The sequence below is a fragment of the Syzygium oleosum genome, unplaced genomic scaffold (assembly GCF_021117445.2).
Source record: "Syzygium oleosum isolate NSW1041296 unplaced genomic scaffold, Sole_v2.1 Sole_v2.23, whole genome shotgun sequence".
Taxonomy (NCBI): Eukaryota; Viridiplantae; Streptophyta; class Magnoliopsida; order Myrtales; family Myrtaceae; genus Syzygium; species Syzygium oleosum.
In genome coordinates, this window is record NW_026607507.1 from 5,970,931 (window position 1) to 5,998,087 (window position 27,157).

Genomic DNA, 27,157 nt, shown 5'->3' on the forward strand with positions numbered 1-27,157 from the left:
AGCAAAGAACAGCCCATGTTTTGCTTTTGGGGAAGAGACGTCTGTTCGTAACGTGGGTAGGTAACCCACAAATCCATCCGCGAACGAACCCAATCTTTGGAGGTTCCCGCTTTCTGTCTTTTCCGGGGCCAAGACGTCTCGAATCCCACGGCACTGACTCAGAATGCCTGAAAAAGATGCACGTGGCACGTGAGCTAATTCCGCCCCTTTTCTTCCATCTCACGGGTCCGACCCGGATGATGTCGATGGAGCGCCCCATGTTTTTCCATAAGATGCTTCATTAGAAATAGGGAAAATTTACATAAATGATCTCGAACTTTGATCAAATGCGTAACATGGTACATGAACTTTTAATTTGTTCGATGCGATCCCTGAACTTCAGTTTAATGTACAATGTGGCTCCCGAACTTTTTAATCTGTTCGATGTGATCCATAAAACTTTTGGTATATGTTCAAACCAGTCCCTGGGTTATATGAAAATGTACAATGTTATCCTTCCATTTAATTAAGTCAAAGAATGACATCGAATAATTTTATATAGTCTAGAAACTAGTGTGAACATATACCAAAAGTTCAAGGACCGCATTGAACAAATTAAAAATTCGGGAGCCACATTGCATGTTGAACTAAAATTCAGAGACCGCATTGAACAAATTAAAAGTTCGTGAACCTCATTGCATGTCAAGCTAAAGTTTACGGACCATTTGTATCATTATATCTTAGAAATACCAACATCGATTTACAAAATCAGTCGTTCAAAGTATCCGATTTTGGCCCACCACGCCATTGCTTCGGACTTAAGTCTTCCTCCCTCGCTGGGGGATTTTTGCCACTAGATTCTCCTCGTCTCTTCTTGACGCTTCTTGAGTGCTTTCTTCCATTAGAAGATTCGGCAAAACGACATTTAGTGTCGCTCTATATTTTTTTAATTAACTAATAATAAAGCACTCTCATTTATTATCGCTAATCAAAATTGCATGGAACTATCCAGTAATTACTTCGAGATCATAGATTCTCCGAATCGATCGTATTACTTCTTCATACATCTGCAACGATCGCTCATCGGCCTTATAATAAAACGACATGAATTGTCGAGGCCAGGGAACAGAAAGCGACACGCCAAGCGCGGCGCCAAAAATGTCGGTCAATCTCGGACGAAGAATTCACCTTGGTCAAAGGCAGCGCTTCATTTCCCCGAGAGGCCCGACTGCACAGATCAGTTCCGGCCGTTCCAAAACAAATAACAAGTTACAGTAATTATAGTACCGGCTAAAAAAAAGAAATTCTAGTAATTTTCTAAATATTTTTTTTGTAATTTTCATCATCGACTTGGTAAAATTTTAGATGTACTAAGAAACGTGACTATTTTTTTTTTTGGATTTGTCGCTCCTTCAATCCTGAAAATTTTTAACAGAATTCTTAAGAAAATGATATATTTAGGGAAAACGACACAAATGGCCCATGAATTTTAACCCAATGTGTAATGTGATTCCTAAATTTTGACCGAATGTGCAATGCCGTTCCCGAACTCATAATTTGTTCTTTGTGGCCCATTCCTAAACTATATGTAAATATCCAATGTTATCATTCTATCAATTAAAGTTCAGAGACGATATTGAACATTTTCGTACAGACAAGGGAACAGATTGAACATGTACCAAATATTCAGGGGCCACATTCTGAGGACGATATTACATATCGAGTTAAAATTTATGGACCACATTGAATAATTTAAAAGTCTATAAATTATTTTGTATAGTGGGTCAAAGTTTAAGGATTATTTGGATAATTGTTCCAAATGTTCATGTCTCACCAAACAATCTTTGAAGCAAGGGGGAGCATGGTATAGCTAGGAAATGAATTCATTGGTCAGGTCAAGCAAGGACAAGATTTATGAGTTTCAGGTTTCTGGGGTTCTCTGCTGTCACATTACTTCACTGCTTCACTTCGTTCGAGGTCGAGAGGGAAAGACCCGAATCCTGTCCCGCCCTGTCAAGATTCTCAGACCTTCTTAACTCATTCACAGCTCATGGAGGAGGGACTGAGGTCCGTTCTCCAAACACCGGAACGCCCATTTTTAACACACTCTGCAGTCTGCATTGCTGTTGGAGGACATAAATAAAGCAAAGATAAAAAGTGCAAAGCTTCAAAGCAAAAGAATAAAAGGAAGAATAAGAAGAAGAAAAGCAGGGTGGGTAAACATAGGGACAATCTCTCTTTCTCCCTTATCAGTAGATTTCTTTATAGATTCGTGTACCCCAGTTTGTTGTTTTCTGTTCCTTAGTGAAGTTCCGTTGGACCCGTTTGGAAGCTTGAGGAGAGCAAAAATGGGAGCTGGCGGAGGCCCTTGTGCAGTGGTGTCGTTGGCGGTTCTGGTTCTGTCGCTAGCGAGCTGCGTAAATGGGGATGACCCGTATAGGTTCTACAACTGGAACGTCACTTATGGTGATATATACCCTCTTGGAGTAAAACAGCAGGTGCGAATCTTCAGTCTCTTGCGCTCTCTCTCTCTCTCTCTCTCTCTCTCTCTCTCTCTCTCTCTCTCTCTCTCTGTGTGGTGTCATTTACATTTGCGCTGTGGTTTTGCTTCTCTGGGTGGAAGCTGATGGGTCCATGTGTTGAAGCTGAGTTTTTTTTTCTTTTTCGTTTAAAACATGGCAGGGAATATTGGTAAATGGGCAATTTCCGGGGCCTCAGATTGAGTCCGTGACCAATGATAACTTGGTCATCAGTGTCTTCAACGCCTTGGATGAGCCTTTCCTCATCTCCTGGTCAGTCCTCCCTTTGTTTCTTCTTCACTGATCTGGTGGATTTCATTACTTTTATGTGGATTTTGGTATGTTTTGCGCATTGTAGACTTGATACATATGTTGTTTATTAAGAGTCAATCTATGCGATGGTTTCTCAGGTTAATCATGTCTGTGTTGGCTTGTATGCAGACTTTTGTTAATTTTCTTCGGTTGAAAGACAGGGCCGACATTCAAGTCCTGGGACCAATTACTTGAACTGTAGTCCTTGACTGAAGTCGCTTAACCACAAAGTCATATACTGAGAGTTGAGCATTTTCAGAATAGTTAACTTCAATATACAGACTCTGAACTACAGCTGGACAGAGGGCAACATTATGAACAAGCATTTTTTTAAAGGATCGTTTCATTGGAGATGGATTTGTTGGTCGGATCTATTACCTCATCAGAAAACTGAGCATCTAAAAGTTTTTCTCATAGTGCTTAAGAGATGTCTTTTTTTTAAGCTTCTGATGTTGTATTCTGAATTTCGTATCGAAATTTACTGGCTACTTTTATTCGTAAGAAGTCCCTATAAAGCTGCTTCTGTCCGAGAATGTAATGCTTGATGATGTGCTGTGAATGTTTAATGTGCCAAGTCACAAGTTCACTCAAATTTCCTTCTTCAATATATGTCCATAAGCAATTTTGTCTCGGTAGAATAAGTCAAGATCACAAGACAATTTGAACCAAGTGACTCTCCACCTTGATAACTGTGTCAAAATAACTGGCAATGAACTATTACAACAACAGAATAAGTCTGATGAGTTCGGGAAATTCGTGTTACTAACAGAAGCCCCAAGAGTAAAAGCTTCAACTTGGACCTTAAATATATGTCACCCAGCACAAGTGCGCATTTTGCGTAACATATTTCAAGTAGTCACTCATCTATTTTCTATTCAGGAATGGTGTGCAGCAGAAAAGAAACTCGTGGCAGGACGGAGTTTATGGCACAAACTGCCCGATCCCACCAGGGCAGAACTTCACTTATATCCTTCAAGTGAAGGATCAGATTGGTAGTTATTTCTACTTCCCTTCCCTCGCTTTCCACAAGGCCGCAGGAGGCTTTGGTGGCTTTAAGATTTTTAGCCGATCGGTGATTCCTGTGCCTTTTCCACCTCCTGCCGATGACTTCACTATCCTTGCTGGCGATTGGTTCACGAAAAACCACTCTGTAAGTTGCTTAAAACGTACAATCATCATAAGCTTCCGCCATTGAAATAGAGTACAAATTTTGGAATCAAATGCCTCATCTGCAGCTGGATACATGTCAACACATTTCCATTATCGCTTTCTTTCTCACTTGATTTTTAGGACTTGAGAGCAATATTGGACGGTGGCAGTGATCTTCCATTCCCTGATGGGCTACTCATCAATGGCCGTGGATCAAATGGTTACACCTTTACGGTGGATCAAGGTATTTCGATAAGCTCTGGATATGCAAGACAAATTATTTTGTCCCGATAGTGGTATGCATGAAGTATACTGTACCAAAATCCAAAATTGTTCTGCAGGGAAGACGTACAGGTTTCGAATATCGAACGTAGGGATCGCGACTGCCATCAACTTCAGAATCCAGGGGCACATGATGGTTCTAGTGGAAGTTGAGGGGACCCACACATTGCAGAACACTTACGGTTCCCTGGACATACACTTGGGTCAGTCTTACTCTGTCCTGGTCACCTGCGATCAACCCTCACAAGATTACTATATTGTCGTCTCCACACGCTTCACCTCCAAAGTGCTGACCGCTACCTCGGTCCTCCGTTATAGTAACTCGGCTGGAAGTGTCTCTGGCCCCCCTGCTGGCGGGCCGACCATGCAGATTGACTGGTCTCTTGAACAAGCAAGGTCTATCAGGTGTGTCCTGGCATGGTACCTTTTTGCTTGAACTTTGTTCATATGAAAACTAACTATTCTTGCTTCGTCAATCAGAGTTTTTGGTTTTCATTAGGTCATCTATCAATGACTATAACATAAAATTTTTCATAATTTATCACCATTGGATAAATTGTCAAAACAAGACCGATTGGTCATGTGCTGTAAATTTCCATGTACTTTTTCACCGTATAAGCACTGACACCGATCATTTATCTGTTCGTCGTGTCATGTATCTTTTTAGGCGGAACCTAACTGCAAGTGGACCGAGGCCTAATCCCCAAGGCTCCTACCATTATGGAATGATCAACACGACGCAAACAATCAGACTCACAAACTCTGCTCCGGTTATCAATGGGAAGCAAAGATATGCTGTCAATAGCGTTTCTTTTGTTCCAGCCGATACTCCTCTCAAGCTCGCTGACTACTTCAACATTCCTGGAGTCTTTGGACTAGGGAGCGTCTCGGATAGCCCCACTGGCGGTGCCGCTTACCTCCAGACTTCAGTCATGGCAGCTGATTTCCGAGGTTATGTGGAGATTGTGTTTGAGAATGTTGAAGACACTGTGCAGTCCTGGCACATCGATGGCCATAACTTCTTTGTTGTGGGGTGAGTTTATTGGCCCACTGCACTTACGAATGACTATTCTCCAGATAGGCAGGTCTTTGCACCCATGCCCCTGGATTACTATAAAAAAAAGAAAGAAACTCTTTAAATTTTCATGGATATTAGAATTTGAAAGTTTTTGTCTTCGTGATGTGCATTGATATTGGGCAGGATGGACGGAGGGCAGTGGACACCTGCGAGTAAATTAAGTTACAATCTGAGAGACGCGATTTCTCGCTGTACTGTTCAGGTATTCAGGCGTCACCTTTCTCTCATTTCCCTCTAAGACTGATTTCACATTGGATTTTGTTGACATTTTGGAATTTAAAGATTTGTTTCCAGGATATCTGACTGTCTGGCCTTAATTACGATTTATCTGATAACTTTGTTTCCGATACTTCGGTTTTATTTAAACAGAAAGAACAGCTTCCATGTTAATTTTGTTCATTGATCTGGTTTCAGGTCTATCCTAATTCATGGACTGCTGTTTACATGCCTTTGGACAATGTGGGGATGTGGAACGTGCGGTCCGAGAACTGGGCTCGCCAATATCTGGGACAACAATTCTACCTCCGCATCCATTCTCCAGCCAACTCTTGGAGGGATGAGTATCCGATACCTAGCAATGTTCTTCTCTGTGGTAGGGCTGCCGGCCGTCACGCTTGATCCCAACGAAAGAGTGAATCGAATTGAGTTCGTCATTAATCGTGAAGGTGTCAATCCACTAGGAACTAGTAGGAGCTTTTACGGTTTTCTGGGTGACTGCTGAAGATGTAATAAAGGCTTTACTTGAGCCATATGGATTTTCCAGTATGCTTTTTGAAATCGGCTGAATCGAATGTTCTTTTATCAGAACGATCTCTTGATGCGTGCTTTTCTATTCGTTTTTGCCTTACTCACATTATTTGGTCCGTTTTCTTAACTTTTGTCCATTTTGTCCTTCTAGTGAGAGGAAATTTGTTATGTCCCTTGATGATGAATATACCCTTGAGGACTCCATGGAGATTTTGATTATCGTTAGCCCGGATTCTGTCTGTTCTTGGTTACAAATCTAATTAATCGATGCTTTCATTTCACGAAGGCCGTAGTATTCAAGAGATGAGTTATGGACGCTCGTGGACGCTCCCGAGAGTCCCGGCTTTAATCACTGACGAGGATATATATGCTCACTCCGGCCCCTATCGCTGTATGGACAATGCATGGTTCGGGTGAGACTGTCTTCTTCCAAAAGCTGGACACACATATTCTACTATAGCTGTCCTATTGAACAAACGCAAAATACCATCTTTCCCTTCATTTAGTCGCTGATGTCTCAGCTTGTTGCCTTTTCTTCTAGCATTAGTGATCCTTAGACATTCATCTCTTGCAATCAATGCTGAGTACTATGCTTTCCGGTTGAATTTTCTTTTGTCGGCAATACGCGATAACAAATTTATATTTTGAAACAATTTTTCTCAGGTGCAATGTAGTAAACTTAGCGAATGCGAAACCCGGTTGATGCCCCAGCAAAAGCAGTCCGATTCACATGGACGTCCGTGTTTCTGTATATTCTATTTTTGGTAACTAATGGTTGTCCTTGGTACAAATTTTGAATTGGTTACCGATTATTTGTCAAAAAGCATAATGCTGCTTGTCTTGAATTATCTTTTCACAGGGCAGGAGAGGTTTTAGATTTTGTAGACACATAAGCAGTAATATTTGAGTGCAGGTATAGCATCATATGTTGAATTTTGATAGTTTTGATGAGCCTCATGACAATCTGCAATGAAAGAAACACGAAAAGAACTTGCGCAACACTGCTTGCATGGCAAGTCTCACCTGTGGCCTTAGAGCAAAGAAAATCCAATCTTATAATAAGGGTGCGTTTGGTAACCATTACGTTCCCGGAAACAATTTCTGCTTAGAAATAATTTTTTTTATTCTATTCCCGGAAACAATTTCTAAGCATTTGAAGGCGTTTGGTAACTGTCCAAAATTTCTATTCCTGGAATAGAAAAAGAACAGAAATGCATTTGCTAACCGCACAAAATTTCTTTTTATTAATAATAATTTGAATTGTTTTAATATTTCTTTTTTTTTTCCTTTTTTTTCTTTTCTTTTTTTCTTCTTCACCTTCCTTTGCCCATGGTCAAGTCGCTGGCGTCGGCGACCGGCCACTGGCTAGGGCCGGCGACGGCGAGGGCTGGACCCTTGAGGCCTAGGCAAGGGCCACCCTTACTAGATCAGGCAAGTGCGAGGGTCCAGCCCTCGCCCAGGCTGGGCGAGGGTGGCCCTCGCCGCTCGCGGCCTGGGCGAGGGCAACTCGCGGCTTGGGCGAGGGCCGCACGACCCTCACCCAAGCAGCAGGCCGCTCGACCCTCGCCCAGGCTGCGAGGGTCCAGCCCTTGCCAAATCCGGTGAGGGCGACCCTCGTCCTTGTACCCCTCGCCGGCCACCAACCACAGGCCAGGAAAGAAGAAGAAGAAGAAACAAAGAATTTCTTTTCCATTTTTAATTCTTGTTCTTAGAATCAACTTTTTTTTTTGTTCTTGATTCTATTCCAAAACTGATTCTGGGAATAAAGTTGTGTCCGGGAATAAAAAATTTACCAAAAAAATTTCTGTTCTTTTTTTGTTTCCTGAAATAAAATAATAGAATCATGCAATGTTTGGCCGGTTACCAAATATGCCATAAATGAACCCTTTTGTTTTTGGCCGTGCTAATAAATAAGCCCTTCAATCCAATTCTTTTCGTTTATCGCTGGACTATGTCAACCATACAATGATGATACAAGTTTGACATAGTCTAGCTAACTCTAGAGGGCGAATCCATAGGCTCTTCGAGATTGAAAATGAAATTCGAATAATCCTTACAATGTATTTGTTTGAGCGAAAGATATTCGCAAATAGGTTTTCAAACTTTCATACATATGGGTTGCTGAAAATGATGAGTCGGCGAAAAATCATTTACAGTAAAAAATAAAATTCATGCTAAAAATTTGGAAAACGAGTTCCCTAATCTGTGAAGGAAAAAGCCATTTTTTCGAAATCTTCTTAACAAACTCTTCTTCGCCGAGGCTTAGTCGCTTTTCCCATTCTTCAAGGTGCGCTCTTCGTTCATTCTTCTTCGCCGAGGCTTAGTCGCTTTTCCCATTCTTCAAGGTGCGCTCTTCGTTCATTCTTCTTCCCCTTCATCAAGGTTCGCTCTTCTTCACCAATGCTCAACATCTTTGCTGAAGGTTTAACTCTTCTTCATCGGCATTCAACAGCTTTGTTCCAGGTTCTCTCTCCCCGCCAATTTGAAAATAATCACTAAAAATTCGATCAATCTTTTACATCGTGAATCTGTTGTTGATTCTTCTGTGCTACGGTTGTTTGATTCTTGTTTCCGTTCATTTTCTGTGCTCGACAGAAGAGAAAGTGGATATTGACATAGAGGTGGAAAATGAAGAGAGTCACAATGTTTTGATCAAGCATTATACTTTACATCTCAGTTTTTAATACTAAATGAACGAAGGACTCGTTATTCTTTGAAAACTTGTTGCAGTAGCTATTCAAGCAGCTCTTTGTGGCAGAATTTATCCTAACGTATCATGTCATGAGAGAATGATCTATGCTATAACCAACAATGAAATGTTTAGTTTAGGTACTGCCTGGGATATTGTGACGAAAAGGATTAATAAAGATGATTTTATTTTTTTATCTGTTTGTTTTTTGAGCTGAAAGCTACTCCTGGATTAGAAAGGTGAGAGGCATTCTGTTGTAATCTGTCAATTCAAATATTTATCTATTAGACCACCTTCAAAGTAATCTACGAGATTGAAATCATTTTATAAATGAGGTCCAAAAACATTTTTAGTCACACTTTTTAACATACCACCAAACAAATGAAAACTATTCATTTTTCTTGAAAATAATTTTTATGAAAAGCATTTTCTTTTAACATTATGAAGTTTTTTTAGAAACAGGCACCCTTCATTTTACTTTCCAAAAGAAATCGACCGAGTAACAGTTGATATTTTTTCGATAAAAAAAAACAGTTGATATTTATTTTCAGACCAAAAAAAGAAAAAAAACAGTTGATTATTTCAAAGGTTACAACTTACAAGTAGCTGCTTTTCTGAGCGTCGGCCGCTAGGGTTGACTGCCTTCAATGATAAGGTGGGAGCAATTGAGTCGTCCACTGTTTCAACGATACAATCTCAATAGATTTCTTGATAATGTTGTTTAATCATTTGAATATAAAAAATAATGTGATAGAGAGAGAAAATCCCACTTCGGCGCTGATATGATCGAGCATTAGGATAGGAACAACACACACAAGCAACTGCATGCATGCAATTTTTTTTTTTCCTTCTTTTGGTGCTTTACGTAGGTCTGTGAATTTGACATGAAGAATAATACGAGAATTTTCTAGAAAATAATGACTAAAATAAGATAAAAAAAAATAATAAGGTATGGATCCTCTTATTTTCATACTTTATTATCGAGTCTGCTTGTCACAATCATAATAAAAACAAGGGAAAATACTACAAAAAACCCCAAACTATGTTACTTGTGACAAATTTACCTTGAACTTTTTTTTGTGACATGAAAAACCCTAAATTATGTCACTTGTGACAAATTTACCCTGAACTTTTTTTGTAACACGAAAAACTCTAAACTACGTCACTTGTGACATATTTACCCCACAATACTTTGGCCCATGGGCATTTTCGTCTTTTTCCTTTTTCTTTTTTTTTTTTTTCCTTTTTTTTTCTTTTCTTCTCTCTTCCCTCCGCCGTGTCCGGCGGAGGGAAGCCGACGAGGGCTGCCTTCGCTGGCGTCAGGCAAGGGCTGCCTTCACCTGATCCTGCGTCGGGCGACCCTCGCCGGCCTCGGGCGACCCTCGCCGGCCTCGAGCGAGGCTGCCCTCCCTCGCTGGATCTGGCGAAGGCAGCCCTCACCGGCTTTCCTCCGCCGTGGCCGGCGAAAGAAAGAGAGAAGAAAAGAAAAAAAAAGTAGAAAAATGAAAAAGACGAAAATGCTCATGGGCCAAAGTATTGTGGAGTAAATGTGTCACAAGTGACATAGTTTGGGGTTTTTCGTGTCACAAAAAAATTTCAGGGTAAATTTGTTACAAATGATATAGTTTGGGGTTTTTTGTGGTATTTTCCCTAAAAACAACTCTCCTATCCAACTTTTTAGAAACTTTTACAATACACAACATTTATTTCAGGGACTACATGGAACATGTTCTGAAAATCCAGGGACGACATTGAACAAATTAAAAGTTCAGCAACCACATTATACATTAAGTATGTACCAAAAGTTCAGGGATGATATTGAACAAATTAAAAGTTCAGATATCACATTCATATTGGGTTAAAGTTCCTGGACCACATTGAACAAAATAAAAGTTCACGGACCACATTGAACAAAATAAAAGTTCATGGATCACATTGAATATTAGGACGATATTTAGAGACTGTTTGTGTCATTTTTCCTTTATTTTTGTATTTGTGAATATCCAAGTTCGTTCATTCTGTTTGACAAGGAGTGAGCCTATCAGCTAAAAACCCTACCTGTGAAATTCTCTTTAGCTTTTGTTCCTAATTTTCTGCTAATTCCTATGTAAAATGAACATGCAAATTTAGTGGCCTGAGAGTAACCTGACAACTTGCTCCTGGAGTCCAGTTGATGACTCCATGAGTGCAAATCGAAAGTCAAACTTTGACCTTTATTTCCATTTAATGGGCGGGGCGATCGCCCAACGGTTCCACGCGGCACATGAAGTGATGAACATGCACTCATTTATTGGCTGTTTACGGTGGAGCAAGCAGTGACAATGGACAAATTGCTAGGGCTAGCCGGTGGATGAAACCTATATAAATACGAGCGTGGATGACCCAACAATAGCAAGCTTAGTCAGCTACTGATTCTCTCTCTCTCACTTACACACACAGTCTCTCTTTTGGTGTCTGAAGCCATGAGGGTTTCCAGAAAATGGCTCTCCATGGTTCTTCTCGTTTCATGCATTGTGCTCCATTTGAGTGCACTTGCTCTCAGTGACAACAAGGTCGACAAGACCAGGTTCGGGGACGATGATGACTGTCGTTGGGGACGGAGACGCTGTGGCGGCAGATTCGGTGGTGGGCCAGGGGGTGGGGCTGGAGGAGGCGGTGGATTTGGTGGAGGAGGAGGTGCGGGAGGTGGAGTTGGAGGAGGAGCTGGTAAGGGTGGAGGCTTTGGAGGCGGAGCTGGGGGTGGCGTTGGAGGTGGTGCAGGGGGTGGTATAGGTGGTGGCGGTGGTTTTGGTGGCGGTGAAGGTGGAGGAGCTGGAGGTGGAGCTGGGAAGGGTGGAGGCTTTGGAGCTGGGGGTGGCGTTGGAGGTGGTGCGGGAGGTGGTGCGGGAGGTGGTGTAGGTGGTGGCGGGGGTTTTGGTGGTGGTGGAGGCGGAGGTGCTGGAGGTGGCACTGGAAAAGGAGGTGGCTTTGGAGCTGGGGGCGGTGTTGGTGGCGGAGCTGGAGGAGGTGCTGGTGGTGGTGTCGGAGGTGGTGGCGGAGCTGGTGGTGGAGGTGGAGGTGGAGGTGGTGTTGGTGGTGGGTCTGGTCATGGTGGAGGTTTCGGGGCTGGGGGTGGTGTAGGCGGTGGAGCTGGAGGCGCAATTGGAGCTGGGGGTGGTGGAGGAGGCGGTTCTGGTGGAGGTGGAGGTGTTGGTGGTGGTTCAGGCCATGGAGGAGGCTTTGGTGCTGGAAGAGGTGTAGGTGGCGGTGCAGGAGGCGTTGGAGGAGGTGCTGGTGGAGGAGGCGGCGGCGGCGTCGGTGGAGGAGCAGGACATGGGGGTGGATTTGGTGCTGGCGGCGGCGTAGGAGGTGGTGCTGGCGGAGGTGTTGGAGGTGGAGGAGGAGCCGGAGGAGGTGGCGGCGGCGGTTTAGGTGGAGGATCGGGCCACGGCGGGGGCTTCGGTGCAGGCGGAGGAGTGGGAGGTGGAACTGGAGGAGGTTTAGGTGGTGGTGCTGGAGGCGGGGGAGGTGCCGGTGGTGGACTTGGAGGTGGCCATGGCATCGGCGGAGGTGGAGGGTTTGGAGTCGGGATCGGGGTCGGGATTGGAGTTGGAGTAGGGGCCGGTGTCGGTGTCGGTGCCGGCAAAGGGGTGGGCGTCGGAAGCGGCTCAGGCGGCGGAGGCGGAGGAGGAAGATAAAACCCCGGCCAACCTCCAAAACCAACTATCTACTACATTGTCGAAGGAGTCCATCGATCTGCATCGGAGTGATGAAGACACGTTGCCTTGATTTAAACTAAGTGTGCAATCTAAAGACCACATGAAATAACAACTACCCTTTTTGTACCACCTGCAGAATGCACCTTGTTTTTGCAAGTTATCATGTATCTTGTGTCGTATGAAGAACTAGTCTTTCAATTCAGACAGTGAAATGTAATATTTATTATCATGATCTGTCCATCGACTCCACATTTTTCACTCTCATGCTCTCTGAATCCAATAAAGAACGGATAATAAAAATAATACCCGAACTTTGATCAAATATGTAATATAGTCGCTGAATTTTTAATTTGTTCGATGTGATTCTTGAACTTTAACTCAAAGTGTAATATGATTCATGAACTTTTGCTATATATTCAAACTTAATTGCTAAGCTATATAAATATTTAATATTGTCCTTCCATTAATTTAAGTTCAATGACAACATTGAACATTTTCATATAATTCAGGTACTAAACTGAATATGTACCAACAAATTCAGAAATCACATTGAACAAATTTAAAGTTCAAAGATCACATTGCACATGAAGCTAAAATTTGGATATCACATTGCATATTCGGCCAAAATTCATGGATTATATGTGCCATTTTCCCAACAAAGATCATAAGAATCTCGACATTTATTTCGCGAAGGAGAGGTGGTTGAGGCCTCTTAATCATGAAGCAAAACCAGTGCGTGATATGCACAATGCAGCGGATGGCTCTAGTGCTCCAAGCAACAACAGCAGGCTCGAAAAACATCCTTTACTCATCCTACGGACAATCTGTTTGAACAACACCAAATTACTACAGCTCGCTCCACGTACTGACAGATGCAGTTATGATATAAGGTCCCATGTATTAAAGCCCAGCATAGAGAAGACAGGTTTTCCTGCATGAATGAGATTGGGTTTGTGAGCCATTGTTTCAAGGACAATCTTTTTAGAACTAAATTGACACAATTGAAAATTTTAGAATTAAATTAACAAATCATAAAAAAAAATTTGGACTAGATTGACGTAATTGAAAGGTTTAGGAATAAATGAGCCTTCGTACAATAAATTTATGACTTTCTGGATAATTTTCTTTGAGGTAAATTGCATTGTTACTTATGAGAAGTGACGATGCTGTTAGGCTAGCGATGTTCTAAATTCCATAGCATGTTGTGCCTAATACAACATATTCGAATCCATGGGCTAATAAAACTTATTGCATTTGGATAAAAAGTTACTAATGATACTGAAAGTCAGTACGATGGATATAAAAAGTAACTAGTCATGTATGAATATTTATGTAGATACTAATGAAAATCTTCTGATTTGAAAGCTTACTAATCATTGTTCAATATCTTCTTATATTGTAATTGAAATATGGATTAACTGGAAATAGCACAGACTTGGGATTTTTCTACTACAGATCTCCTATAGATATACTTGTTTGTAAAATTTTTAATGGCGGGTGATTTTGCATAAACATATCGCTAAGTTGCTAAAGGGTTTGATTGCATGTGAAAAGGGAACATAGCATTCTAACCAAAAAAAAAAGTAACAATTATAGCATCATTCACCATTATGGAAATGCGTGTAGGAGTAAAATACCGAATGTACTGGGTCGACAAGGAGAAATGCGCCCTTCAGATTGCTCGGGAAGTGAACCAACAAGGTGAGCAAAAGCTAACTCGAACACCACCTGACTTGCTATACCTAGAAAAAATAGATGGATTTGAGGCTGGGAAAATTGTCCAAAAAATCTTAAATTTATTGTATTTTTGTCAAATCATTCCTACACCTTTTAATTGTACCAATTTAATCATAAACATTTTCACATTTTGTCAATTGAGTCCACTCGGTCAATTTTAGCTAGAAATCGCTGACGTGGTCACTGGCCATCCTACATGGCATTACAGATGTTGACATGAATAAATTTTAATAATGTTTTAAAAAATTTATATTTATTTTCCTTTTTTTTTTTCCTACCCTTCTTCCTCTGGCCCCAAAGGCGAGAGTTGGCGAGGTCGACTTCATCGGCCCCTGGCGAAGCTCGCTCCTGCCGGCCACTAGCAAGGGTGAGCCTCTCCCGCCCCTGCCAAGGCGAGGCCGACCTTGCCATCGTCAGGCAAGAGAGAACCTAGCGACAACGAGGCAGACGTCACAAGTGGTGTGGTGTTAGGCTTGACAATTACAAGACAATAAATGTAATAATGTCTGCACCTTGTCATGAAGTTCAACAAATGTTTTCCGTGGATTACCACGCTTACTCGTTGTTTTAGAGGGAAGCACTTGACCCTAAGCGTTCATCTTTCCTCTTAGAACTTGTTCTTTTTATACTCAAGTCTCATTCCTAAATCTTAGAAATCCCTAATTCGCTTATTTTGAGCAAAATTACCTTTTGAATTAGAGATAATTGCACTGAAAATTCTAAAACTTGTTATGATACAAATTTTTAAAAGTATAATTAAGTATTGAAACGTGTCAAATTGATTCAATCATGTCCTTTCATTAACTTTGTCCAGCTAGGCTAATGAAAAATGTTAACGTGTCTTATTTTATTACTTTCTTAAGACACGTGGAGACGATGTATTGTTCAACAAGTGCCACGTCAAAACAACATTCAAAAATTAAAGAGAAATATAAACTTAAATTCAATTAAAAAAATGAAAAAGCTAAAAGTTAAAAGTTAAAAAATGTATAAAACTCAAAAAAAACACACACACACACACAAATCTAGGGCAAGGGTCGTCCCCTATCCCAGAACTGGGCTCCCTAGGTGACCTCCGCCTGCCCTTTCCGGCGATGGGCGGCGACGGCGGCCACCAACGAGGGCTTGTTCCTCCTTTTTTTAAAACTTGGTTTTTTTAAAACAAATTTATCCTTTTAAACTTTTTCTAATCCAATTTAAGTAAAATCTGAAAAAATAAAAATAAAATGCCATGTAAGAGAGCGAAAGTAAGAACATAAAATATCACATAAGCATTTTTCATTGGTCTAGTTGGATGGAGTTAACGAAAGGACTTAATTGAACCGACTTGATAAGTGTGAAGACTTGATTGCATTTGAAAGTTTTAGAGTTTAACTACGCTAACATTCGTGACAAGTTTTAGAATTTTTGGTACACTTATCCTTTGAACAATTTGGGGCAATAGACAGCAAAGAAGAGGAAAACAATGTTTTGCTCTCTTGCTAAAGCTCCCTCTTTCACTTATCATGAATCTGATTTCCAAAATCGAACACCTAATCGAACAGAGAAGTGTAGCTGCGGTACTTCTCGTTCCTTGCTTGCTTCGTCTTCTCGCTCAAAGGCAAACCGAAAAATTACAAAAGAAAGTTTAGCATATGTGTGTACTGTTGAAGGCATGGCACAACCGGACTCAAAATTTACGATTTCCACGACGTGTCAGCTCAGGTAATTGATAAAAAAAAGTTACCATATTCAAGCGAGCTCTCGTACGAAAGTAATTGCACTTCCATCGTCCCAATGACCTCTAATTTTCGAAAAGCAAAACCGTTTGCGAAACTCTTTGAAATCACAAGATATCAAGATTCGGACACGATTTGTCATTAACGAAGAGGGGCGCAACCGTGCAAGGAGGAAGGGGCCGACCCTTGGAACACGGCAAGCACGCGACGACGCGTCGCACATGAAAGAAGCATGGCGGAGCACTCTGTACCGACGTGGTGACCTTCCTTCCCACTGGCAAAAACATCGTTATATAAATCCTCCCCACCAGACAAACACCAGTAGTTGAACCAACCAAATCCGAAACTTCTCTCTCTCTCTCTCTCTCTCTCTCTCTCTTCTCTGCAGAACTTTTCCCCATCACTTTTTCTCGCGATTCCGGGTTTTTCTTGGGGGACCCTTTTCTGTTCCGGGAAAGATGATACAGCTGCTGTACACCGTGATCCTCGCCGAGATGGCGCTGATCCTGACCCTCCTGTTCAAGACCCCCCTGCGGAAGCTGGTGATCATGGCCCTCGATCGGGTCAAGCGCGGGAGGGGCCCCGTCATGGCCAAGACGGTCGGCGCCACCGTGCTCGTCGTGCTCGCCTCCAGCCTCTACAGCATGGTCAAGATCCAGCGCCGCACCGCCGAGGCCGGCGCCGTCAACCCCACCGACCAGGTCCTCATGTCCAAGCACATGCTCGAGGCCTCTCTCATGGGTAAGGATTCTTTTCCCCTATAGCTCGCTCGCTCGCCCCTCCGCTGGTGCGAAGCTGTCCGGTTTCTTTCGTGCTTGATGGAGGGTAGCTGTTGCTGGCGTTCTTGATGCGTCGGCTGGTTTTAGCTCTTAGGGTTCTTCTTTGTTCCGCGTTAATCGGGTTGTTTGGGTCTCCGGTGAAAAGGGTGGGGAAGAGATGATGCTAGATTTGAAGCAATTTGGCGCTGGTGCACAAGACTTGTTAGGAGTCACGAGACTTGTTGAGATAAAAGTGCATCTGCAGTGGGACGTAAATTATGGCAAATTAGCAGTTTTACAAGTTGAAAGTGCTGCTGTCTGTAGTTGCAATCCCGCAATTAGAATGCGAAACTCCATGCCTTGGTTCAGTCGCTCTATACGATAACTCTGATTGGTTCATACTCTTGTGCATTGGAGATTTTGTCTCGTATAGGTTGGAACTGGAGTTCTCTGACACAGGCGTCGGAGAAGTAGCGCATGATATTTGATTGCTAAGCTAAAATACATGGTTCCCATGACCCAGTGGATCTGGATTGTTACTGATTCCTGGACATTGATAATCTGGGTCATGCTATAGAAAACAGAATGGTTGGGGTCCTAGAGGACTAAATTAGTAACTGGTTATTCAGGAGAATTTATTGATTGAATCTGTAGGTTAATATCGGTGCTGTTACTTGGGGTGCCTGATCTTTGCATAATGTTGTCTGATGCGAAATGCATTTTCTCATTTCAGATAATTTCTTCCCTTGTTGTTTTTGCGTTAATGGGTTTACTGGAGCTTGACTGTTGTCTTGTTAGTTCCCACGTTTTGAGCTCATTGCGTTTGCTTCAGTTTGTTTTATATTTGGTAAGTTTGAAAACTCTGTCTGAATCCCAGGGGATCTGTTAGTTTTGATTTATCACTATGGGTTGATTATAGAATGCCATTCAGTCCTGAACTAATGGTTCACCTGTATAGCATTGCACTCTGTATTAACCTGTGTAGTGATCCGATAATTTTGTATCATTTTCTTTTGCAAGCGACTAGTATCCAGCAGCCGTCTCTCTGGTAAAGAAATTTAAAAGAGAAGGGTATAGATACAATTACAAGACCATAGAAATACTAATGATGCGTTTGGCTAAAATTCTGGATGTTGTATGCCAAAGTTTTAAAGCATTGGGTACCTTTCTCTGAAGAAAGGTTACCATTAAGCTCTCCTATATTATCATTGTTGTAGGTACGGGTTGGATCTGATTCTATGTGGTTGACTTCTTGCAGGATTTGTGCTATTTCTGTCTTTGATGATTGATAGATTGCACCATTACATAAGAGAACTTCGCTTGCTCAGAAAGACCATGGAGGCAGCCAAGAAACAGAGTCGAGGCATTGACGAGGGGAAAAATGGCAGTGCAGAGGAGGTCAAAGGCTTGAAGGAAGAGATTGCCACCCTGAGGACAAAAGTGAAGAAGCTGGAAACTGAATACGAGACAAAAGACAAAGAAGCCAAGACAGCCGAAGCCGAAGCCGAGGCTCTAAAGAAACAATCCGAAGGCTTACTCCTAGAGTATGACCGCCTGCTTGCAGATAACCAAAGCCTTCGAAGTCAGTTGGAGTCTATTGATCTCTCCATGTCCAATTCTGATGGCAAGAAGAACACTTGACAAGAAGTTTTGTTGGAGCAGGCGAGTTCTTGATCTAGTTTCATGAGTGTTTTTTAAAAGAGATAATAGTTTTTCGGCAGGGAAGGCAGGGAAGACTGTACGGCTGTCGTGTTGAATCTGCTTGTACAAACAGAAGAACAAAACCTTGCGATGAGTGCTGGAAACTTGTTGGTTTTGGGCGGAATCAGGGTTGTACTAGGTACTTACTCTTTGATCATTCCTTATATATGTAATCAGTATAGCATGGCAGCAAATGGGATTCTGAATTTCCTTCTATCCATTCTGTCTTGTGTAATTCAAAGAAGCAAAGCCGGTAAGTTATGTTTCATTGCAATTTTCTCCTCAACCAAGAGGGAACCAAACGAATGCGAGACTCAAACAAGGAGTACGACTCGGTTAGAAAACAAAGATCGATCTGTTTGCAGGCACAAGAAATGAAAATGTCCTGACCTACTGAGTGAATTGGCCGGCAGCATATGCGGGTACTCCTTAAAAGCCAGTATAAGCAGTTCTGCTTCATAATTACTCTTTATGGATTCCCTGTGATTTCATACTTGGGCAGGTTCAGTGGATGCATAACTCGTGAACCCAAGCCATAATTTATTCCTTCACTTTTGTACCCTACTCCTCGATTTCCGCAGAGGTCAGACCTTGATGATCTAACTCTAAAATTAGATGACCATAGAGTACGTGTTGGTTATGCTAATAAAGATGCTAAATTCAGCCCCCAGTTTTGACCGCCTCGAGTTCTTGAAAGTAAACTGCATATGGGATTCTTCCCCAAGCGATTGCTCTTTTCTGTTCTGTTCCTCGCAGAATCGCCTTCTTACTGTCATTCAGGAGCGTTGCCTGTGTCTTTCCCAATCATTGTGAGATTGGGAAAGAGCTGACTAAACTAATTAGTCCCATTCTCTGAATCCTGGCTTTGCCCAATCCAGGATAGTATGCCTCAGAGCCTGTGGTCTCCTTGCTGGGAAAATTGTTCAAAAAGTCGTAAATCACACAATTCAGTCATAAATCCTTCGATTTGTGCCAATTTAATCCTAAACCTTTTAAGGTCTTGCCAAGTAAGTTCTAAACCTTCTAACAAATTACGTGGCATACCTCCACATCAGCAATTTCCGCCAAAAATTGACCGGAATGACTATTTTGGAATTTCTTGCAAAGTTTAAGTACTAAATTTGCATAATTGGAAAGTTGAGGACTGAATTGGTTTCGGTACAATAAATTTACGAATTGCTGGGTAATTTTTCCTGATCCAAATATGTATTAAGTAACAAGAACATCTTGGACAAAACAAAACGAAATAACTTAGACAAATCTTTTTTATCTATAACCTCAGACGAATCAATAGAATATTGATTAGAAATTAATCAATCGGCCTATATCATTTCATGGTGGATCAACGAATTCTTGGGCCGCATTATGATAGGAACTCTCAATCTACCTCATGTTCTTTTAAAGCAGCATTCATTTTGTAAAAAAAAATTTATTCGACTCATCGACCTTGAAGTAGTTCGATATTTAAAACATTGAAAACTCATATAATCAATCAATGGCTGCTACTAATTCAACAACATCAACTTGACAACAGTTGAAGAGAAGATTGAATAGATTAAGACCAAAATTTTCTTCCCTGGAATACTATTCCCGAAAATTAGGACTCTATGCAAAAAATTCATGCGTTGGCTAATTGTGGATGAAGGCATGTAATGTAACGGTATGACATCTCCTTGTTGGGAAAACGATAAGAACTAGACAAACCTTCTTCACATATGACTGTGCATCCCTCATTTCTGATAGACTTTCTATTTGTGATCAGTGTATCTAGCTGGAGTTCAATTGTTTCCTTTACAAGTCAAAGATTCATCTGTAAATGTCATGGCATGTCCATGACATTACTTTGTGGCTTATTAGGGTTCTTGGGATAGACATGACAGTGGAGTTTATTCTTTATTTATATTATTTTAAAAGAGACAAATTAAGTGATAGGTAACCCAAAATCAGAGAGAGTTCAAAATTTGGATTGGGGATTTCCTCCTCTGAAGGATAAGATGGTTATTGAATTATGGGCTATCCTGTTTAATGTTGGGCTAAGGATTAGTAACTCAATTTGGTGGACATCAAAAGTAGTTTCACTTACCTTTTCTTGCTTGATTCACTTTCGATGTCAAGGTCCGCTACTGGTGTAAAAAATAGATTACACATGCATCGGTAGATTAAAAGCATGTGCAAAAATGCATTTACGAAATTAACTTACAACACACGGATTACTCATCACAAGATGAATGTGTTAGAATACTCTTACACTAACGATGGATCTACCAATAATCCAAAGTAGTGATTTTATTTAGGAAACCACAAGCGAACTTCTTTGTTTGTTGTGTTGGCTAATATGTCAAATCGAGTATATGGTGAATCGAAATCTTGAATCTATGTACCGAGATATGGTTTTGTAGGATTGATAATAACAAGATTTTGCACGTGTTTTGGCTTCGAGGGTTTGGCACAAGATGAAGATGTGTGTTTTGCACTTCATTCTGGGTTCAAGTCTATTTTTGTCAAAGGGTTCCACTACCTCTTAAAATTCATTACCCTAAGCACTCAATAATCACGCGATTACGCCATTAAGAAAACCCTTGAGCCACATTCTTAAAATGAAGACAATAAAAAAATTTCTGCTGTTTGACAGAACAAAAAAAAGAACAATTCTAGAGATAGATTGATTTCCAAAATAGATTTTTATAACTGGTAAGAGGAGTAAAGTCATGCTGTGTAAATACAGCCCACTTTCTGACTAACCGGTTATAATTTCCACATCACTCATTAGTGAACTGTTTTTCTTTACAAAAGCTAATTCAGTGCGATTCAAGGGTGAGAAATCTAATTAAGATGCCAATTAACGCTAATTGGAGATTATTCCATTGCTTGGATTCTAAAGTTGGAATAGTACTTTCTTACACGTGAAACAAAAAAGGCACAATGCCCTGAGAGTTATTATTGATCCATCAAAGTCGACACACCGAAGTCATAAGCACTTCATACGATTACAACATGGGTTTTCTTGTCACGGATCCTTTCAGAGAATTCCAATTATCGCAAAAGTCATACTCCTTGGTTTCGTTGTTGAACAAACATGGACCACTGGGTACTATGTTCCACAAACAGTAGTGACAATTGGGGCGTTCCGGATCATCTTCTTTGTATATATCGTAGTGGTGAAAATTAAACGGCCATTCAAAGCTACAGAAGTACAATGTTGTTCCCCAAATGTTGGGTCGAATTTGAAATCCCCAGTAATCTCCTGGAACAAGCAACTGATAGCCGCGATCTTCATCACTTGATTGGCAATGAACTGTGAGGTTCACTTGTCCCGATACATAGTTGGCGATCTGAACATACACTAGCTTTCTCTTGTTTATCGCTTCACTGCCACATCGGAGCGGAACGAGAATAATAGTCAAAATCAGAAACAATCTAGTTGAAGAACAAGTCATCTTGATCTGCTTTTGCTTTGAAAATGAGTCAATTACTTTGATATATAAAGCAAACGGAAGCGTGGCTTATTTGGTAGAAAATGGGACATTAAGAACTTGAATCCGTCTTTGACAAACAGGATTGAATGTTTTGCCATAATATTAGATAACAATCGTTTTTGAAAGGGAAAAGCATATGTCTATAGTTGTCGTTAATTGAATTCTTAAAGAGTATTTATTCTCTTTTTGGCGCATCTCTATTTGGTGAACTTATAAATAAGATGATATAAAAATTGGATGGATGGACAGTTGGTAGGGGGATGATTGCTATCATTTACCTAAGTGAAGAATAAGGCAAAGGCAAATTACTTACTTGAGTCAAATCCGAAACAATCGATAACTTAGTAGGGAAAATTGTCAAAAAAAATTCTCAACCTATTGCAATTGTGACAACTCAATCTTTTTTTTTTTTGCCAATTAAGTTCTAAAACGTTTGCATTTATGTTAATTTAGTTCATTCGGCCAATTTTGCCCTACCGATGCTGACGTGGACGTCAGCCGTTCTTCGTGGTGCAACTAACGTTGACATGGATAATTTTTATATTAATATTTTAATATCTTTTCGAATTATTTATTTATTTATTTTCTTTTTTTCTCTTTCTGTTTCTTTCTTTCCTTCTTCCTTCGACGACCGGCCAAAGGCATAGGCCAACAAGCTCGCAAGCCCCTAGTGAGGGCGAGGTCCAACTCACCCAGCCATGGTGAGGCTCAACCTCGTCGTCGCCCAGCCTGCGAGGCTAGCCCTTGCCGTCGTTGGGCAAGGTCGAGCTCGCCCTCGCTGTCGTGAGCGAGGCTCGCCCTCTTTAGTGGCCAGTGAGGTCGACCTCATCGGCCAGGGGAAGAAGGAAAGAAAAAAAGGAAATAATAAAAATCAAATAAAGATTGAAAATATTTTAAATTGTTCATGTTAGCGCCCGCGCCATGTAGGACGGATGACATCCATGTTAGCGCTAGTAGGCCAAAATTGGCCAGATGTATTGAATTGGCACAAATGCAAAAGATTTAAGACTTAATTAGCAAAAAAAAGTTTCGAATATATGGTGAATGTTTAAAATATATATTAACTAAAGAGTATTAAATAGACAATCCACATTTTATGCAACAAAAAAGTTATATCATAACTCATGATATATCTAATCCATATTATTTTCGAAATATGAGTTTACGATCTCGAATAAGAGACAAGCACAACTCACCTGGGAAAGCCTAAAACCAAACAACAAAAATTAATTGAACTAACGAGCTTGCAATCACGTCAAATAACCAAGAAACAAAGTCGAAAACAAGTAAAATGCTGCCTCAACTATGAATCGACTAAACTAAACTTAATGGCTAACAAAATAACTCTTACATGCCAACAAAATGCTCGCCCAAAGCAATTATCCAAAGTTGTCCGCTACGCTGAGCTCTTTAAAACTCAACGGCTTTACAACGTTCTAACTTATTATTTTCATATAATTCCACGGCTTAACAACTCTTAAATCGAATCCCGTAATTGGAAATTCACATAACTTCGAATTTATGGTTTAACTCCAAATAGATGAGCAAATGATTCTAATCCTTACCTGGCGCTACGAAACGGAGTTAATCTGGCTTAGGGAGATCTCGAGGCGCGCACTCCTTTTCCTTTTGTTTCCCCTTTCTTTCTTTCCTTTTCCTTCTTTTCCCTCTTTGTACGTGCCCTTTATCTTTTTTTTCCCTTTATATCGCTGTTGCTTCCTTTTTGACCAAGTGAATTTTTATTTATTTATAAATATGTCTTTATTTGACCAAGTCAAATATGACAAGTGACGACTTGAACAAGGAGTATGACCTACGGAGTGAAGTGGCCGGCAGCATATGCTGGTACTTTTTCTTCAAGCTAGTCCCAGCAGTTTTACTTGTCAATTGCTCTCATGGATCTTTGTGACTTCATATATTAGCAGGTTTAGTGGTATTATCTGCACCAATGGATGCATAAATTGCGATCCCAATAGTTATACCTTCCTCTTCGTTCCATACTTATTGATTTCCTCAGGAATCAATGCATGGTTTGTCGCTAAATTAGATGACCGCAGGGCGCATATGCTGGTTACGCTAATAAAGAAGCTTGATTCGCTCGTCGATCCTGACTGCCTCAAGCTCATAAAACCAAGTTACACATGTAATTCCCCCAAGCGATTGCTATTTTCCGTTGTGTCCCTCGCAGAATCGCCTTCTCTCCGCCATTCATTCAAAAGTGTTGCCATCGTCTTTCCTGTGCTCGCGGTCCTCTTAACTCCGAATTCCAGCACAGGGCATTGTGAGATCGGGAAAGAGCTGACTAAGGTGCTGCATGAAAACCATTCTGGTTCTGTCCAAAATTGATTTTTTGTTCCCAGAATCAGTTTTGGACCAGAAACCCGTTTGGTAACGCAATTTCATTTTTCTATTTCCGGGACAAGTTTGCTTCCAAAACTGATTCTGAAACCAGAAATGAGAACAAAAAAAAAGTTGGTTTTTCATTTCTGGAACAAAAGTGAGAACCATTTATGAGGAATTCATTTTCTTCAACACACATATTCATATGGAAGTCACGATCTTTGAGATGAGAAAAAAAAGCAAAAAATCAAAAAATTCAAAACTTAACATAATGGTTTAGAATCTGTGGCTACCCACTTTCAGTGAAATTTAAATTTTTTTAGGTACCGAAAAAAATAAAAAAAATAAATAAAAATAAAAAATTTCAAAATTTCACAAAATGGCTTAGAAAACCTATGGCCACCCACTTTGAGCAAAATTTAATTTTTTTAGTTGCCAAAAAAAAATAAAAAATTCTAAAATTTAAAAACTTCACAAAATATCTTAGAATACCTGTGACTACCCAATTTGAGCGAAATTTTATTTTTTTAGGTGCCGAAAAAAATAAAAAAAAGCAAAAAATCAAAAATTTCAAAACTTCACAGAATGGCTTAGAATACTTGTGGCCATCCACTTTGAGTGAAATTTAAATTTTTTTAGGTGCCGAAAAAAATTAAAAAAATAAAAAAATTCAAAACTTCACAGAATAGCTTAAAATACCTATGGTCACCCACTTTGAGTGAAATTTAAATTTTTTTATATGCCAAAAAAAAATAAAAATAAGCAAAAAAGTAAAAATTTCAAAACTTTACAGAATGGCTTAAAATACCTGTGGCCACCCACTTTGAGCGAAATTTTATTTTTTTAGGTGCCGAAAAAAAAAAAAAAATAAAAAATTTCAAAACTTCACAAAATGGCTTAGAATACCTGTGGCCATCCACTTTAAGCGAAATTTAAATTTTTTTAGGTGCCGAAAAAAATAAAAAAATAAAAAATAAAAAACTTCACATAATTGCTTAGAATACCTGTGGCCACCCACTTTGAGTGAAATTTAATTTTTTTTAGGTGTCGAAAAAAAATAAAAATAAGCAAAAAAGAAAAATTTTCCAAACTTCACAGAGTGGCTTAGAATACATGTGGCCATCCACTTTGAGTGAAATTTAATTTTCTTTAGGAACCAAAAAAAATAAAAAAAAATAAAAAATACCATTTGGGCATCTAAAAAAAATTAAATTTTACTCAAAGTGGGTGGCTAGAGGTATTGTAAGTCATTCTGTGAAGTTTTGAAATTTTTGATTTTTTATGTTTTTTTTCACCTAAAAAAATTTAAATTTCACTCAAAGTGGATGGCCACATGTATTCTAAGTCATTCTGTGAAGTTTTGAAATTTTTGATTTTTTGCTTTTTTTCACCTCCAAAAATTAAAATTTCACTCAAAGTGGGTGGCCACAGGTATTCTAAGCCATTCTGTAAAGTTTTGAAACTTTTGAGTTTTTGAATTTTTTTTGGGCACCTTAAAAAATTTAAATTTCACTCAAAGTGGGTGGCCACATGTATTCTAAACTATTATGTGAAGTTTGAAATTTTTGATTTTTTGATTTTTTTTTTGCACCTAAAAAAATTTAAATTTCACTAAAAGTGGGTGGCCACAGGTATTCTAAGCAATTCTGTGAAGTTTTGAAATTTTTAATTTCTTGATTTTTTTTGAAAAAATTCAACAAATTTCCTATTTTCCCGAAATCTAAATTTTTTTTATTTTCTCGACATTTTGATGATTTTTTCTGGAATTTTTCAATTTTTTGGGATTTTCTGAATTTTTTTAAAGATTTTTATGAATTTTTCGGATTTTTTATTATTTTTATTCCATTTCTAAAAAAATGGATTTTTGTTCCTGGAAATAAAATTTTCTGTTGTTTATCAAACGGGTTTTTATTTCAGGAAATAGAAATTTTGTGCTGTTATCAAACGGGTTTCTGTTCTAGAAATAGAAATTTTTTGTCATTATCAAACGGGTTTTTTTTCTCAGAAACTCATCCAGGAACCAGAAATAGAAAAATCTATTTCTGGTTCAGGAACTCATTCCGGAACAGAATGGTTATTATTCGCTACCTAAGTCACTCAGTCCCACTCTCTGAATCCTGGCTTTGCACACCCAACCCCCCCTCCTATCGACGATAGCACGCCTCATGGCCTGTGGTCTCTCTCGTCTAAGTTGTGAGCAAAATAGAGTTTGATCCATATTTGCCAAACGAGAAAGAGAGTAGTCGGTCCAAGATGAAGCCAAAGCGTTTTGAACTATTGGATTCAATGGGTGCCACTTGGGATTTATTCATACGCGACAATTCAAATCGTTCGGTTCGTTCTCGATGTTGAGGCAAGAACTTGGCTTGAGCTATAGTAGTTGGCCATTCTTTGGTGGAACTTGGTCCTGGCAGCTCGAGTATATTAGCAGCTTGACTTTGATTCGTTCGCTACAAGGGAAATAACACAAATAAATGTCGGGCTTCTAATGGACAGCCAAGGGAAATCCCTTCTAGCCGCTGATCAAGGATCGCAAGCACATGTGCCAAAGCAGCTAAATTTATCCAACTTGACAGCACGATATTAATAGATTAATTGTGTTTACATTAAAAAAAAAGTATACTCCACGAAGATTTTGAAGGATGTAAAGTATCTAGAACAACATTTTATTAGACGGCATGGCACGGAATATATGGATGTATAAGAAATGACAAAATGGAGAGACGTATGAATGGATAAGAATTGACAAGACGGTCCATGTTATCAATTTTTATTACATCCATGCGTACGTCCCATGCCATCTAATAAATTAAAGGTTGGATAGAACTAGTTAATCACATTAATTCAACGAATGAGGTGGCTTCACAAATAATTAAAAATGACAGAAAAGAAAGAAAGCATTTCTTCCTCTTCTATATCCAATATCTATATCATTTTTTGCGTCCAAGGATCGAATTCCTCTCTTTCCGTATCT

General features: G+C 39.9%; 3 protein-coding genes across 3 annotated transcripts; 2 read left to right on the plus strand and 1 right to left on the minus strand.

Annotated features, from left to right (window-relative positions):
• The first annotated feature begins 1,919 nt into the window (after positions 1-1,919).
• LOC115680724 (L-ascorbate oxidase homolog) lies at positions 1,920-6,285 on the plus strand. Its single transcript, XM_030604552.2, has 8 exons — positions 1,920-2,477; positions 2,662-2,771; positions 3,690-3,960; positions 4,101-4,203; positions 4,301-4,646; positions 4,909-5,274; positions 5,443-5,521; positions 5,734-6,285. Exons 1-8 carry the CDS (start codon positions 2,328-2,330, stop codon positions 5,935-5,937), a joined length of 1,629 nt encoding a protein of 542 aa, XP_030460412.1. The 5' UTR covers positions 1,920-2,327; the 3' UTR covers positions 5,938-6,285.
• A 4,795-nt stretch (positions 6,286-11,080) lies between these two features.
• LOC130140983 (leucine-rich repeat extensin-like protein 3) lies at positions 11,081-12,727 on the minus strand. Its single transcript, XM_056321508.1, has one exon. It carries the CDS (start codon positions 12,294-12,296, stop codon positions 11,841-11,843), a length of 456 nt encoding a protein of 151 aa, XP_056177483.1. The 5' UTR covers positions 12,297-12,727; the 3' UTR covers positions 11,081-11,840.
• Positions 12,728-16,106: 3,379 nt separating this feature from the next.
• On the plus strand, positions 16,107-18,583 carry LOC115680749 (uncharacterized). Its single transcript, XM_030604582.2, has 2 exons — positions 16,107-16,649; positions 17,925-18,583. The coding sequence occupies exons 1-2, from the start codon at positions 16,367-16,369 to the stop codon at positions 18,305-18,307; spliced, it is 666 nt and encodes a 221-aa protein (XP_030460442.1). The 5' UTR covers positions 16,107-16,366; the 3' UTR covers positions 18,308-18,583.
• The last annotated feature ends 8,574 nt before the right edge of the window (positions 18,584-27,157 follow it).

Coding starts and splice junctions, on each gene's coding strand:
- LOC115680724 (XM_030604552.2), top strand. CDS start 2,328: ATGGGAGCTGGCGGAGGCCCTTGTGCAGTGGTGTCGTTGGCGGTTCTG. Junction 4,647..4,908: donor GAACAAGCAAGGTCTATCAG/GTGTGTCCTGGC, acceptor GTATCTTTTTAG/GCGGAACCTAACTGCAAGTG. Junction 5,275..5,442: donor CATAACTTCTTTGTTGTGGG/GTGAGTTTATTG, acceptor GATATTGGGCAG/GATGGACGGAGGGCAGTGGA.
- LOC130140983 (XM_056321508.1), bottom strand. CDS start 12,296: ATGCCATGGCCACCTCCAAGTCCACCACCGGCACCTCCCCCGCCTCCA.
- LOC115680749 (XM_030604582.2), top strand. CDS start 16,367: ATGATACAGCTGCTGTACACCGTGATCCTCGCCGAGATGGCGCTGATC. Junction 16,650..17,924: donor GCTCGAGGCCTCTCTCATGG/GTAAGGATTCTT, acceptor GACTTCTTGCAG/GATTTGTGCTATTTCTGTCT.